The sequence below is a fragment of the Urocitellus parryii genome, chromosome 2, assembly GCF_045843805.1.
Source record: "Urocitellus parryii isolate mUroPar1 chromosome 2, mUroPar1.hap1, whole genome shotgun sequence".
Taxonomy (NCBI): domain Eukaryota; kingdom Metazoa; phylum Chordata; class Mammalia; order Rodentia; family Sciuridae; genus Urocitellus; species Urocitellus parryii.
In genome coordinates this window covers 113,138,662-113,154,930 of record NC_135532.1, presented here as the reverse complement: position 1 = coordinate 113,154,930, position 16,269 = coordinate 113,138,662, and the positions used below count along the sequence as shown (strand labels likewise).

General features: G+C 37.1%; 1 protein-coding gene across 1 annotated transcript in view; it reads left to right on the top strand.

Moving 5' to 3' along the window:
- Positions 1–16,269, top strand: part of Rsrc1 (arginine and serine rich coiled-coil 1) — a 372,541-nt gene that overhangs the window by 190,710 nt on the left and 165,562 nt on the right. The window contains exon 5 of the mRNA XM_077793852.1: positions 4,105–4,141. Coding sequence (XP_077649978.1) covers positions 4,105–4,141 — 37 coding nt within the window. The remainder of the gene's footprint in view (positions 1–4,104; positions 4,142–16,269) is intronic.

Here is a 16,269-nt window from a genome sequence, read left to right as displayed (position 1 = left end):
GCTTCTTTCCGAGTTTCTTTCTCTTCATGCTGCATTACCTTCCTCAAGACTTTTTTCAAATGATGTTTTTATGTGGTGAATTTTCTGGGCCTTGTATGCTGAGAATCTATTTTTTCCTTCTATTTAAACAGTAGCTTACTAGCTATGTGTAAATTCTAAATACCTAGTTCTTTTTCTTGAACATGTTGAGAGTCATGACTCTATTGAGTGTTGACACCTCTGCCATTGGTGCTACTCTTCCTTTATGGAAGGGTTTCCTTTTTCTTTCTGGAAGTATTTAAGATCCATATACTCTTCTATGTTCTTACAGTATGCTTTGCTGTGAATTTTTCCATAATTATTCCATTCGGCACTCCAGGTGCACTTCCCATCTGAGATTTGAATATTCTTTTAATCTGGGAACTTCCTGTCATTTTAAAAAATATTTCTTCCTTTCCATTCTGTCTTTGGTCTCCTGTGATTTCTGTGATATAGATGTGAATGCTCTAATCCTGTTTTTTACTTTATCTCCTGCCTGTTTTGTTCACCCCCTCTCTAGGCATTCTCGAATAGCTTTTCCATGCATGTTCTCATCTCATTGACTCATCCTATATCTGTGCTTAATGTGCTTTTAATCTACCCCTTGAGTTCTTTATTTCAGACTGTTCTATTTTAATACCCACAGTCACATGTTGATTCATACTTGCATTTTCGTACTTATATTTCTACAAATCTTTTATTTAAGATATACTTAAAGTATCATTTTGTTTAATCTGTTCTGTTTTCTCTTGGTGAATTCTTTCTATTTGCTTTTCCTCCATTCCTGTGTTTACACAGCTTGAAGTTTTCCTTTTGTTTCCTTGGGGCATTTGGTTGCCTCGGCTACTAACTAGACCTAAGGCAGGGGAGAAAGGTGAGGCTTTAGCTTGGACTCCTGTGGGTTAACTTGAGAATGGAGGCGGAAAGCCTCTCACTTTCTAGTCTGTCCTCAACCTCTTCCCATTGTGTTCTCCTCCTTCAGAAACAGGACTGAAGCCAAAGCAAAGTCCCGCCTGCCCTATGCGCATGTTTCAGCTACACATGCACATCTACTATTCCAAAGTAAGGCAACACTCACCCTTGCAAAGTGCCTGCTCTTATGTGAGTTGGGGGTGGAAAGGGGTTGGGGATGGCCCTCAGGCCTGGGCTGGTTGCTCCTGGCTCTCCACCCAGATTTGTCTCATGATGATCAGATTGAGTCCCTTCCTAGAGGTGACATATTCTAATTCTGACATTGTAAGTGGGTGCTGGAATAGAACAATTAAGATGTCCTGTATGCCCATGAGGAGTTTTCACTTTAGTGGCATCAGTGGTAAAATACACATATATTTACAGTGAATTATGATGTCCTGTAATGGGACATGCCTAGAGTGTTAAGGGAACATGTGGCAAGATTTCCATGGTGGGGAAGGAGGTATTTGTTTGGTGGAGACACTGTTCAACTTGAGTCCTGGAGGGTGTTTTTTGATTGTTTGCTAATTTGATGAGGAGACTGAGAAGAAACTGGGCGAAAAGGAACATTTTTGGGCAGAGAGATTAAGTGGTTTAGTAGTGAGTGAAACCAGGTGAACAATTTGTCATGTCCTTTGCTGTAACTTTCCGTGGTATATAGCTTTGGCAAAGTAACAGAGGTAATGAGGAAACTGCTAATAAGTTTTAAAGAATGACGTTGACATGACCAAGCATACATTTTAGAAAGATTTTGCATTATTATGGAGAATGCAATGAAGCAGGGTAAGGCAGGAGCTATTGAGACCCTTTCAGTAATTTGAGCAAGAAAAGAGATGGCCTGAAGCAGGAGCTGTAGGGACAGAAAGAAGCAGTTAGATCAGAATTATCCTGAAGGATTTCCTTCCTTTACTACCAAAGGTAAACTGAAGGTGACCTGATTGGACACCTTCAGTTTACCTTTGGTAGTAAAGGAAGGCGGGTCAAAAAGATGCCTAGTTTTCTAGGAGCCATGCCATTCAAAACACATATTTTCATTAAGAATCATTTGGGAACATATGAAGGCAATAGTCTACACTTTCTTTTATTTAAACAATAGTTTCTTATCCTTAATTCCAAAACGCAGATAGCTTGGAAAGCTGAAAGATTTTTCTTGACTTTGTGAGAAACTCAGTTGACAGCAACTGTCTCTTCTAGAACTATTAACATATATGAAGATGACATAAGGTGTGTTCAGACATCATGTTACCTTTCTAAAAGCCACACATCCCTAGCCCCAGCAGTTTGTGCTTTAAATCTGAGAGATTTCTTCTTTTTGTATTGTAGGTTGTAGTTCAGGAAGAACTACTGTGTGACAATGTAGCCATGGGGGAAGTTGGAGTGTCTGTGTTCTCTTGGGACCAGCTCCAAGGAAGAATACCCAGGGAAAGCTCTAACCATAGAAGAGTGACAGACACTGACACACATGTGTACGGAATCTCCTGGTAGGGCTAAAGGAAGAGCATCAGTGATTGAGAACTGGGGGTCATAAGTGGGAAGGAGACATAATTCACTTATGTGTGTGCAGTGTGTTTGTGATACACACATGTTGTCCTGTTTAGATGTTTACTATGTATGTTATTCTTTTTTGTTTTGTTAAATTTTAAGTTATGAAAATAACTATGAGAATATCATTGTGAAAACTTAAAGATTCATTGGAATTCCAGCTCCACTAAATATATTCATTTTGTAATAGTAAAGCTTAAATGATTATTTATATAGATAGTAGCCTTTTCTTACACCTTGTGGTAATTGATTCCTGTCATTTGTCTTTATGACTGTGATGACATTAGAGATTAGAGAATGGGTTTCAGAAGATTGCCAGGAACAAGAAATAGAGGATGCTTGAGGATGAGTACAGGTGAGAATTTACTCCTGGGGTGCGGAGCAGGGCAGTGAGAGTGGAGGGCAGGGGGAAGCCCTGTGTGCTGCTTTGCTACAGGGAATGAAGGTCGGGTATTTGGGAAGATAGTATAGCAAGACAAGAAAAAGGAGCGTATTTTCAAGCAAAGTGTATTTTTAAGGAAAGAAAAATTAGGAAACAGAAATAGAAAAGCAAGTTGTGACTTCAGAGAAACAAAGTTTCAGGGGGAGAACAGTAAATATCAGGAATGTAAAATATTGTTTACTGTTGGAGGTAGCTTGAAATCAGAAGAAATACCCAACTATTTGCTATGCTTCACCAAATGTGCTCTGTGTGTGTGTGTGTGTGTGTGTGTGTGTGTTACCAGGGATTTAACCCAGGGACTCTCAATCTCTGAGCCACATCCTCAGCCTGCATTTTTAGTTTTTAATTTAAGACAGGGTTCCACTGACTTGCATAGGGCTACCGTGTCCGGCATGTATATTCAAATTTTCTTTGCTACCTGTATAGATACTTGTATTTATAGTTCCATCAACAGTTTCTTTTACAGTGAAAAGCAAGAAATTAAATATTTAAAATGTATCACGATGCTTATTAATTAATGTTTGTGTTTTCTTTGCTGACATTTTTTTTAATGTTACAACAGTCTTGGGTCCTGATTAGCACCAAATTAATAAACTCAATGTCAAGAAAAATTTGTTAAGATTTAGTTACTAGCTGTGTAGTTGATAGTCACAAACATGTTCTTTATCATGTGTATTCTTTATAGAAAAGTACAACCATTGATGGATGAAAATTTGATAAAGCAAATAAAGTAAAATGTCAATTCTAGGATTTAGGTGGTAGATAAAATCTGTAAGTTTGAATATTTTCATAACAAATGTTGGAAATAACCATAACTGCTAGTGAAGAAAAAATTGACATGAAATGAGCATATTATTGTGCAGATAGTAAAATAATTATATACTTGACTTCTTTTTGTTCTCCATTGACTTTGAAAGGTCTGAAACATTTTTTCTGTTAGTGGAATACTAGTTTTAGAGGTAGTGCTATTTGATATAATTAATTTGTTCTCTTTTGGTGGAAATTGTTTTGTCCTGAAAAACAGCACTATTGTGAACATTAGTAAAGATAGATGAATAAGCATGAGGGTTTATAAACCATTTTTGAGGTAAACATAAATTGGAGCAGACAAGGGTTTAGCAACTATTTAGAACTTTATTCTTCTATTTTAGGGAATCTGGAAACATCAAAGCTGGATTAGAACATCTGGTAAGTTCTCATTTTCTCTTGAACATTTGCATCATCTTTGATATCTGCATTCTAAATGAACACTTTTGAATGAGCTTTGAATGCCTCGCATTGAGAAAGTCAACCATTCCCAAAGGGTCAGCTTACTGTTATTATGTGAAGGCACTTACATTTTCATTTATCTTATCATTTCAAGGGAATTAAAATTTTTTTAAAATTACCTTTTTTTTGAAGTAGAGATGAAATAAAATGAATGACAATCCTTGGATTGATGATTGCTTTAATTATAAGCAAAAATTGTTTGTTGTAGAATTTTTGGCATATCTTGATCTGACAAAAACAAGCTTGTGTTTTAAGAAAAACAATCAAATACTGCATGCATAAATATGATATGTTTTAGCAATTTAACAGCTTTGAAAGAAGCACACAGCTTTGCTTCTCCTAGTGTCTTTGCTTTATGAATAATGCATTGGTTCAAACTATATTCAGTTTTAGAATATATAATATTTGAGATGCAAAATTTTTGGTTTAAATAAACATTTTTAAAGAACAAGTAAAATTCATACTGATTTAACATTAAAATCTGTCCATTGATCAAAAAATTGGAAAAACAATACTAGTACAACAGGTTTGAAATTCATAGAGCTCACTCTACCAAATGTTCATTACAACATTAAATAGTTCATTTAAACAGAGCAGTATAAATTTAGGCTCTGGTTTCTGGTCACATCCAAATGTTGAATAATTAATGATAGAGATTCTTTTGTAAATACAGTCTGAGTACTTTCTTAATGCAAGACTTCATTCGGATATCATATTGTAGCTTTGTTAACTATTAATGTGGTTTTGTTCTGCTTTTGCAGAAGCAAAACAGTAACAAGAGGCAGCTTCATTTTGACTTAAAGGAATTTCAGAGTTAGAAGGAATTTTAGGTTTTCCTTTTTGTAGTTAAAGGAAACGGAGAAATCCTAGACCTTTAACACAGTTCCTAAAAATTATAGATTAATTATTTACAAAGTAAGAAATAATGACCTAGTTAGAAAATTTAAACTATGTATTTGTTGGGATTAGAAATAAGTAAATAACACTGTCATTATCATCATTTAAAAGTATTTCTCGAACCTCTTGAGTTTTTATCACTTCAAATTGAGAAGGTACTTAGGATATGAGAACATTAGAATGAAAACGGTAATCAAAACATCACATTCCAATGTCAGTTCGTAGTTTATAACATTAATGAACAGCTACCTGAATGCCAAAATGATCTCTTACACTGCTCTTATATGTGCTTAAGTATTAAGAAGATTTTTTTTACTCACTCTGTTCATGTTCTTCTGTATGTAATGATGAGTATGATAGTTCTACATTTAAATTCTGTATTTCATACTTGGAGGATCTTGTTTTTAGTGGCAACCTTGTTTTAAGTGGCAACACGTGGCAGTGACTTTCTGTGACTTGGGCTGCCAGGAATGTACCCAAAGTGGGTGGGTCTCCATACTCCCACTGCCCACTTATCCAAGTGGTTCCCCTTTATTTTGTATAGTGAACTTGTGCACTTTTAAATAAGATTTCATCTGATGAAAAAGTTTCCCAGCTATTTAAAAGCTTTTGACAAAGGATAATTGTGTATTAATTATTATTCTCTTTTCTGGACCCAAAGTTATGTTTCCTTTTTATCTGGGTCATATATATCAAACTTATTTCACAGACAAGTATTTTAGGCATGAGAGAGCCAAGATTAGCATACAGTTAGGTAGTAAGAAGCAGATGGTTTTAATGAGGTTTAATTTAAGTTATGCAAAAGATTCTGCAACTTGATGTTAGAATTAACTCACTACCTGTGCACCGTTGAAATATTCATCTATCTTGCTTTGTGTATTAGTAAAATCAATGATAGTCTTCATAACCTAAGGAGGGTCATGCAGGAACAAAGTGGGTGAACCCACAGTTATGGCATAAGCATTAATGTAACCTGCTCTATTTAGGACCTTGGACTCCTGGGGCTGTGTCTCTCTGTCCCCATTGAGATGTTTAGAGCCCTTGCCCTTTAGCACACCATTGCCCTGGTGTGAATTGGCTATGTAGCCAGATACTCTTAGAAACATGATGGTGAGTGACAGACTTTAAAGATATGTAAAGTAGAATTAAAATGAGAAGCACAGCCCACACATTTGAATCAAAGTCATTTTCATCCTTCTGTCCTTTCCATATTACTTATTTGAATTATTATAGAGAACTGGCATTATTCTGAGAGAGGGTAAAAGCTAGTGTGGATTTAAGTAAGGTAAGAAAAGTGACATTCAGCCTGTTATGTTTGCTGCCAGGAAACATACCTGGTTGGCTGACATTGCATTCAGTTACACAAGACCCTGGGAGGAGAAAGCAGGAGCACGGAGAAAGGGGTGGGTGCTGGACGACCTCCTGAACCTTTTTAGGGCTGGTCTCCTTTGCCCAATCCTTCATAGTCTTTTAGCCTTGGTCCTGCCATTTTTTCCTTTCTCTGTTGCCACCTTTTCTGAGGACCTGTGTTTTTTATTTTAACAAATCCTCCCATGAAGCCTATGTCAGTTTTAAGTTCTAGAGAGAACTTGAAGGTCATTGCTCTATTACCCATTGACAATTCTTGCCTGATGGTTGCTGAATGGAGATTGTTCAACTCTGCCATTTTCTCCATGTTAGCACCTGACATTCTATTGTAAAGAACCACACCCCTTTTTAATTTTTTGGGTTTTTTATGAGCAAGGATCCCTGGGTTTTTGTTTTATTAAATAGGTTATTATCACTTCTTTTCCTTATGTATTTTGATGTTCAAATTGTCCCAGATTCGTCCAGGGAGGCTCCTTTCTAGATGACATCTAGTTCTTTTGGCATGCCCTTCCCTTTCCTTTTCTTCCCTTCACTTTCAGCTTCCTCTTTTATCATACAAGTTATTCCAGGCTTATCTTGTACTTTCTCTGTCTCACTCTTGTAACCAGCCATTTCTTTAAATTATTCTGTTACAGTTTGGATGTGAGGTGTCCCCCAAAACTCCAGTGTTGATGCAGGGATGTTTGGAGGTGAAATGATTGGATTGTGAGAGCTGTAACCAAATCAGTCCATTCTACTTTGAATGGACTGATTGGTTGGTAGCTACAGGCAGGCAGGGTGTAGCTGGAAGACTGGGAGTGTGTCCTGGAAGGGATATTTTCCCTGCAAGACCACTTCCCACCATGGCTCCATCACACCCTTCAGCCATGATATTCTTCCTCACCTGAGGCCCAGTGTGATGGACTTGGCCAACCATAGACTGAACCTTTGAAACCATGAACCAAAATAAATTTCTCTCCCACTAAAGTTGTTCTTGTCAGATATTTTGGTCACAGTGATGAAAAGCTGACTAACAAGCTCTAGACATGTGTTGTGATCATTGTTTCTGGGATTCCATTGCCATCAGGAACTTTTAGTCCCATTTAGGTAGGTAGACAGGCTATGAATTGATTGATAAATTAAAATATGTACTTTTAAGAAAGCATGGGTCTTATTAATACGTTCAATCTGAATATAAACCACAAAACTCTTCCTGGTCATTGCCCACTTCCTGCCTATGTTTTTCTTCATTCAAAATAAGAGCCCTGATTCCTTACAACACCAGTGTATTTGCTCACTTGATCGATTATATAAACATTAAATAGATTCACTGCCGCAGTCTGGCTGGGCAAATAACCGGGAGGTGACAAGCAACTTGAAGGTTGAAACGGGAACTACTTTATTGCAAGTGAACTCAGCGGGAACTGAGCGAGAACTCAAGGTAGCGGGCACCCAAAGAAGCAGGAGCTGCTTCTCTGCCGGACAGCAGAGGTATATATACTTAACTAAGTATATATATACATTATTAATTAACATCATCTAGATACAGCAGTCAGCCAATAAGGAATCTTCATCATCTTAATGGCTCACTGGCATTGCTTCACAAAGCACTCCTCCTGGCAAAGTGCCAGGCACCATCTTGACTTGATTTGCATCCACAACAATTCACATTTGCCATGGGTGTATATTGTAAAAAACAACCTACTAAAAAGAGTTTAGGATCTGCTTACAGTTCTTTCACCCATTGAGTGTAGTCATGTCATTCATCTGAAGCTGAGTTGCATTCATTTCTGTTTGCTTTCAGCTTAAGTGGTTTTGTCTTCATTCTTGTTGATTGAATTATATATTTGGATATGTATGTGTGATGCACACATGCTTCTATAAGTCAGATTTTTTTTTTTTTTTTTTTAGAGGGGAGAGAGAACTTTTGATATTTATTTTTCAGGTTTTGGCGGACACAACATCTTTGTTTGTATGTGGTGCTAAGGATCGAACCCGGGCCGCACGCATGCCAGGCGAGCGCGCTACCGCTTGAGCCACATCCCCAGCCCTATAAGTCAGATTTTTATACAATGGTAGTTTCAGAGAGATTAATCACTCCCTTTCTTTCCAGACTGTTCTTCTCTATCCCTTGTAGGAAGCCAATTTTATTGAGTTCTAGTTCATCTTCCCTTTTAAAAAAAATTAAGCATGTTTATGAGTGTGCACATGCATATGTGTGTGTGCCTGTGTATTTGTATTTTCTTATGAAAAGTAGCATTTTGATATGCAATTATGTATTTAGCCTTTTTGTTTTTGCTTATCAATGTATCCTGAAGGTAACTTCATACTTATTGGATATGCCATTGATTTTATTGGCTGTCTTCTTTATTCAGGGTCTAAGACTTTACTTGCATGCCTGGCACTTTCATATATGGCAGCAGAAGACATGAGATTCCTGGGTCAGTGGTAAAGCACAGAGATTGATGTGCTTCACATTCATATAGGTTCCTTTGACCCCCACATCCCATAGAGTGGTGCTGTGTAGTCAGTGGGTTGTGTGGTAGCTGAGAACTCTGAATTTAGGACTTCTGAAAAGGACTGCTACAAAACCTGTCCACATTTGCCCCAGAGAAAGATACCTTTGTTATCCTAGTCAAGTAGCAAAACTGCCTTCTAGTTCAGTAGAGGTTCTGTGTCTGTCTTCCAGGACTGTTTGCTATATAAACATCTTTGGAAGATGGTCCAGAGCAAAAGCTGATGTAAGATGTATGGAACTGTGGTGGGGAATTGTCTGAAGAAATGTTGTTGCTGGTCGAGGTGGCACATGCTGTAATCCCAGTGGCTCAAGAGGCTGAGGCAGGAGGATCAAAAGTTTAAAGCCAGCCTCAGCCACTTATCAAGGCCCTAAGCAACTTAGGGAGACCCTGTTTCAAAATTAAAAATAAAATTTAAAAAAGCACTGGGGATGTAGATCAGTAGTTAAGCATCCTTGGGTTCAATCCTTGGTACCAAAAAAGATCCCAAACCTGTTGTTCTTTAATTATGAAATGTAGGAAAATCTGTGCTTTTGTTATGGTTACTACCTTTTATGTCTTTTATGGTTCTCTGGTCCTCCTTATTCCCACTTTACCTTTTAACAGCATCTTCTGACTCCAGCCTTTGTTATTAGCGAGCCCTCCTGTGTACTTTCCTCCTTTCCCTCCTGTTTCTCCTTCTTGTGTACTTACTACTTTGCTAGAACATTCCTTTATTTGCAGTTCCTCTACCCATGCTGTCACCTTATTTAGAATCACGTTTGCCATCACTTTCTTTGTGCATGCTTCCCACTTTCTCTGCTTTGAGGAAATTTGTCTTCTAGTGTATTCCTCCGGCAAGGTTCTGATATGCAGTATTCCCTGAGGTCTTGCACATTCCATGCTGTTTTCTAGTATTGCCGCTTGAAGACAACTTGGCTAGATATAAAATCCCTGGCGTTTATTTTAATTCTTAAAAATATTTTTCTACTAATACCTTGTTCGTTTGTTTGTTTGTTTTTGTGGTTCTAGGGATTGAACCTAGGGCCTTGTGCGTGCAAGAACAAGCATTCTATCACCTGAACTATATCCCAGCCCCTATATTTTCTCTTGATATCTCTTATATCAGCTTTCTTTCCTTTATTGGTAATTTGATTTTTTTTTGTGTGTGTTTAGGTATTACTTTTTTTAGTCTAGTTTTACTAGGATAATTCTAAAAGTTGATTGTTTCCGAAGTTGAAATTTTCCCAGTGCACAATGAGCTTTCTCATGTAAACTTAAGTTTTCTCATTTCCTGAAGTAATTTTCTTGGATTATATTATTGAATATTAACTCTGTTCCATTGTATTGTTTTCTTTAGGGAATGCTGTGTGTGTGTGTGTGTGTGTGTGAGAGAGAGAGAGAGAGAGAGAGAGAGAGAGAGTATTTGCTTGCTTTACTTTCATTCTCAGTTGTTTTGCTGGTTTTATTCAATCTTTTCATTAAAACTTCATTCAAATTTATTCCTCCATGGTCATATTTCTGTTTTTATTTTTTGAATTTCTGGTTTGAAACTTACTTTCTGTTGTTTGTCCAGATGAGCCTTATGCTTTGTGGTTGTTTTTTGGGGCAGAATTTTTAATCTGTGGAATATTTTGATTTGAATTCTGTAGCCTTCTTACAGAGCTTTGTGTTGGAGATTTTGTTTCCTTTCATCTTGTCCTGTGCTTCCTGGTTCAAGGCTGCCTTCCTCCACGGTGTGGCCAAATGCTGCTGCTTCAGCAGGCAATGGTGGCTTTGAGAGGGACCCAGGAGGTCCTCCTGTGTCCCTTCAGTTGCCACCATCTTCTCTCTCTTCCTTGCCATTGTGCATCCTGTTATCCTGGCTTTTCTCCCAGGAGCTTTGTTTCCTGTTCAGTTTGCAGCCTCCCCTGACAAGCTGCTCCTCTGTTGACACCAACTATAGATCCCTGCATGGTGTTTTGACCTTTTAGTGTTATATTTTTCTTTTGCTGGGAATTATTTTAGTTTGTGCTTCTGGATGCCTGTTGAACTTATTATTACTATTAAACATGGAGAAGGGCCTTTGAACCTTTTTAGTTTAGAAGGAGAAATCCCTGGAAAATGTTGGAAACGACTTGTTTTTGTTTTGTTTTGTTTTGTAAATGTGGTGCTCAGGATGAAACCATGTCTGACTTTCCCACTGAGCAACTCTCCAGGCTCTGGAAACCCCCTTTGAGTAGCCCCTGAGTCCCAGGGAGTCTTCCTGCAGATGTTCAGCTGTTCAGCGGGAGCCACCACATAGCCATACCTACAATCATTCTGGAGGCACAGTGCCACGCTGTACTTAAGACTGGGAAAAGTGAGTGAGAAGTTAGTTTTGAGCCTGTTAGTTTTGACTAGGTTTTATGATGAACTTAAGAAAATGTGGTTTTCTTTGGCAAAGAATCATACACAGGTAAAAGGCTTTCTGTGTCTTTGAACACAGAAGTTGGAAGGAATAGAGGCAGCGGGTGTTAGGTGATGATGATGCTCCTGTCAGTTTTAAGATTAACCATGTTCTAACATCATGACTTAAGTAGTCCTTGTTATACCAAAAGATGTTTTTCCCCCTTCATGTTTTTTCTGTCATATTGTGTTTTAAAATTCTGGATAATGTAGTGAGTAGTACCCCTCATTGAATTGCTGGATGGGTATTAAATTGTTTACTTTCCCTTTTTTTGTTGTTGGGTTTTTTTTTTTTTTGTTGTTTTTTTTTTTTTTTTTTTTTTTTTAGCGCTACTGCCTCTATCATATTTGAATTTATTAAGCAAATGAATGTTTCCTTGCTATATTTTCCTTGAAAGCATTTTCTTTTATATACTTCATTCTTATGAAAATCACAATATCAACTATAGCTTTTAGTGTAGTCCAGTATGATCAGTGCTATTAATAAACATTTTTATTTTTACTATTTTGAGAAAGTACAGGAGATAGAATCTTGCTGTTTGATTATAACACAGCTATTACTGTTTTATAAGCAAACTGTGCAAATAATGCTATTCTTTCCTTTTGATAAGGGGATCCAGATCAGAAAATACTAGGTTGAACTACATGAAAAATTGTCACTTTTTTAGGAAAAATAATATTATGGGTTGTTCTGACTCAAAAGAAAGAGTGCAATGCCATGCCCCTTTGGCAGGGAATGAAATGACTTTCCCCATCAGGATGATGTTTCTAAAGCATCTCATGTTCTCTTTTCTGAAAAGTTAGGTGGATTGGAGTGGGGGGACATGATGACCTACGTTAGTGCTTCATCCTCTTTAATGTGCATCATAGACACCTGGAATCCTGTTTAAACACAGATTATGATTCTCTGGATCTGGAAGAGGACATGGGGTTAGGCATTTCAACAAACTCCCAAGCGAAGTGAGAGCTGCTGATTCAGGGGCATGAGTATGAAAAAATAGACTACAAGCCATTGAAAGATGTGTGCCATGGAGCAGGCTTCTGGTTGTGGTGAGGAATCTAGAGCTTACCCTCACACTTGTTGAGTGTGATTCTGCATCCTGTGAATGGTCATTTGGGGTTCACCAGCTTAGTGTCAGAGGTGCTTTGTTGATTTATAGAAATACCAGAAATTCATCATCTTTTTCTGCAAGGAGAGCAGAGGAACTTTTTCCCCTTTTAGTTTGGGTTTAGATATTAAGTTGCATTTTTCAGGTCTGGAGCTGCATGCTAGGAATAAGAGTTCCTTGTTCAACCTTAGGTGGACAGTTAAATAAGTAATAATAAACCTTTTCATAAAAAGGTTTACAAGCATTTACAGCTTTAAGTGGAATTTGCTTTCTATTAATAGTTGAATAGCAAAAGAACTCTGGAGCCATACCTGTGGGTTTGTCTCCCCACAGAGGTCTCACTTGTTTTTCTTATATTGTGAAACATTTGAGAGCCATGACCTGCTTGTCCTTGTGGTCAGGCAGCACATTCTGGCCATTCTGAGTGTTGAAAAGCAACTGTCATTAATAGCTTGTTTAGCCCATCAGTGGTTTGTGAGGATATTGTTGCTGCTGGCCAGAAGTGGAGGCAGGCCCCTTGCCATTACACACTCATCAGCATGCTGCTCTGATAAAAGCCCTGTCTTCTGTGTTAGATTCTTTTACATAGAGCTTAGAAATTGAACTCTGTATTTCAGTTTTCAGCCTAATAATTTTATTTAACACAAACACAATTACAGTTGATGTATTATATTGTGCTTGAGGATTCAGTTAACATACAACATAAACTAGAAAATGCAAAAAATAAAAAGAAGTTATGAGCCTTATCCTAAACTCCCTTGTCTTGTTGGTTCCATCTTTAATATCTCAATTGTAGTTTTGTATGTCTCCACTGTCTTCTGACAAAATGTTTTTGCAGTTGTCCAAATGAGTTTGAGAACATAGCATCTCAAAACACCTGACGCTACCCTACTCTACAGATTTATTAACACTGATTTAAAATAGTTCTCACCTCATGACGCCACTTACGGTCTTCAGCACAGCACATCTCTTTCCTCTCAGTGTTTTGTTTTTCTCACCTAAGCCAGTATGAACTGGAGGTGTAGGGTAAAAGCACATATCACTTTCCTTAAAATCTCATTGTGAAATGAAAGCTGCAGGAAAGTTTTCTTCTTTCCAGAAGGCCAATTCTGTGAGTTGTTCTCTTCCCTTTTAACAGACAAATGTATCCTATGAATATGTGAAAATTAAAATACCTCTAGTATGGATTGGGTGCTGATGTCATCATGTACTGTCATGATTTCTTAGACACTTTCCAGTCAGAAGTAAGGCCACTGTCAGTAATCCATTCTCTGATGTTTTGTATAAGTTTGTTAAAAATTGATTCTATAATAAATGATTAATAAATATTACCCAGCCATCTAAATAGCATAAACATGGGCCCTTTTCCTAACCCTCTTTCCACTTCCAAAGAAAGATTTTTCTCTTCTGTTTTTAAGACACAAAGGTCTCATGAGGAAATAATGTCAAGCTAGTGTTAAAACAGAACAAGATGTCATAATTTCATGGTGTCACTAGTGGCCTGAGATTTATGCTTGATATAAATGGCATTTCCTTTTATGTGCTTATTAAAGATTTTTTTTAAAGTAAAACTAAATATTCTAAATGTACTAAAGCACCCATCCCCAACATCCCTTTACTCAAGGTCTTCCTGAAACTACTACTGTAGCTGAATAACATATCCTCATATTGTTTCATATCATGGTTCAGGCACTCTAGATTCTGCTTCATTGCCAGGACTTCCAGGAGGTACCTTGTAGTTATTTCACAGTGTTCTTTGGATCAGCTTCTGGAACTGTAGAGAGAACTGTCAGCAGAGATGACAGGATAGGTTTCTTTCTCTCCCTTGAAAGCACAAGGAGTTAGGATGGAAAATGCCTCTGCCATGATGCTGCCCTGAGCCACAGAACCAGAGTGTCTGCATTTGATGTTAGTAGAGGGCTGGTTTATTTTGGGAAGAGCACAGCACAAGGAGTCTGAAGAATATGATAGGACCCTATGATCTCCAGCAGGGCACCACTGCTGGTTCACTCTGATCCTTCCCCCTTTCTCATAGGGTTGTTAGAATCCTGTGTGAAGATTTAGTGAGGGATGACACTTTCTACAAGTATGTCATTACTACAGTAGAGAAAGAACTTTAGGTTACTAAAAACAATATTTCAGTTTCTGTTTACTCCTTGAGCTATGAGAAAATTGTGTCCTTTATCTGCTTCTGTCTTCTCTCTTTTAAAAACTTCATTATATGCATTTAAATATCATAATGCAATATGTGTTCATTGTAATGGGTAAAACAACTTGCAGTCATCCTAGTGATGACTTGCACACCCTGCAAGACTTCAATATGTATTGCTTACAAATTTTCTTACAAAAATAGTCTTACTATAGATGGTATTTTACAACTGTCCTGATTTTTTAGTGCTAGATACAATGTACACATATGATTTTTGCTGGGATTTTATCATCATGCTGGAAGCTGGCAGCTGGGGGCTGGGGATATAGTTCAGTTGGTAGAGTCGCATGCCTTGCATGCACAAGACCCTGGGTTCACTCCCCAGCACCCCCCCCCCCCAAAAAAAAAAAACACACACATATGAAGCTAATACTATTCTTATTTTATTTAAAGCATTTTTAGGAGAAATTTGATAACTACAAACTTTACATTCTAAAGAATCAGTGCAGATTTAGTTTTCATTTCTGCTTTTGGTTACCTTGATTATAGTATGCTGAAGAATAGGCTTATGGTAAACTCACAGTGCTCAATACAGGAAGGAATGAGTTACTTTATGAAAGAAAATTCTACTTGATATTTGCAAAAATATAAAATTAGATTAGAAAAGAAGCTTGTGACATCCTTAAATATTTTATTTATTTATTATACACTAGCATTTTAGAATTTAAAATTCTGACCTCTCTGTAATATTTAATACAATCTTCAATTTTGGTATTTACCTCATCATAATATAATTTATTTCCTTGTGTATTCCCCCTTTTAACTAAATATATAAATTTATATTCTTTCCTAAATTTGTGTTTTTTTGAATATTCAGTATGTACCCTTGCAAATATTAACTACTTATTGAATTGCTTGAAAAATTGAAAAATAATTTTATTGGTTTCATATTGTTTAGGAAGATTGTAGCTAAAAAGGAGAAAAGATGAAACTTATTTTTTAAATCCTTTGTGGAAGTTAAAACCCAGATGTCAAAGGCTAAGCTTCCAGAGAGACATTGGTGACCTCTCTCCTATAATATGGATAGATAAAGGTGGGTTTGGTTCTGTTTGTGTTTGTTTGTTTACTGAGCTCCTGTGAATATTAGTGCTGAGGAAAGATTTGCTTTTCCTGAGTGTGTTCACTAGGAAAGTCACCAATGTTCTGGGAAAGCACTGGGCTGGTTCTGGGTAGCTGGTTTCACACACTGCTGCTTTTCCTCTGGAGGGCCTTTTTGTTTGTGTCTCAGCGAGGTGCGTGGATGGCATGGTGAAGGCTTTTGTGCCTAAGATGTGTGCTTTTATGAAAGAAAATCCTCTAGAGGCTAAACACAGACAGTCTTATATCCTTAAGCACTGCTTTCTTTTATTTATTTATTTATTTGGTGGTGCTGGGGATTGAAAAGCACTGCTTTCTTTATATAACTAGAGATGTTTTAGGATATACCTTGCTGTGAATTGCTACACTGTAGAGTCATACACATTTTCATATATATGAAAATATATGTAGATAAATATATTATTCAAAACCATTTTTATATGGGGGACCATATTTTATTCTGAATATTTGTTTAATAATATTTGT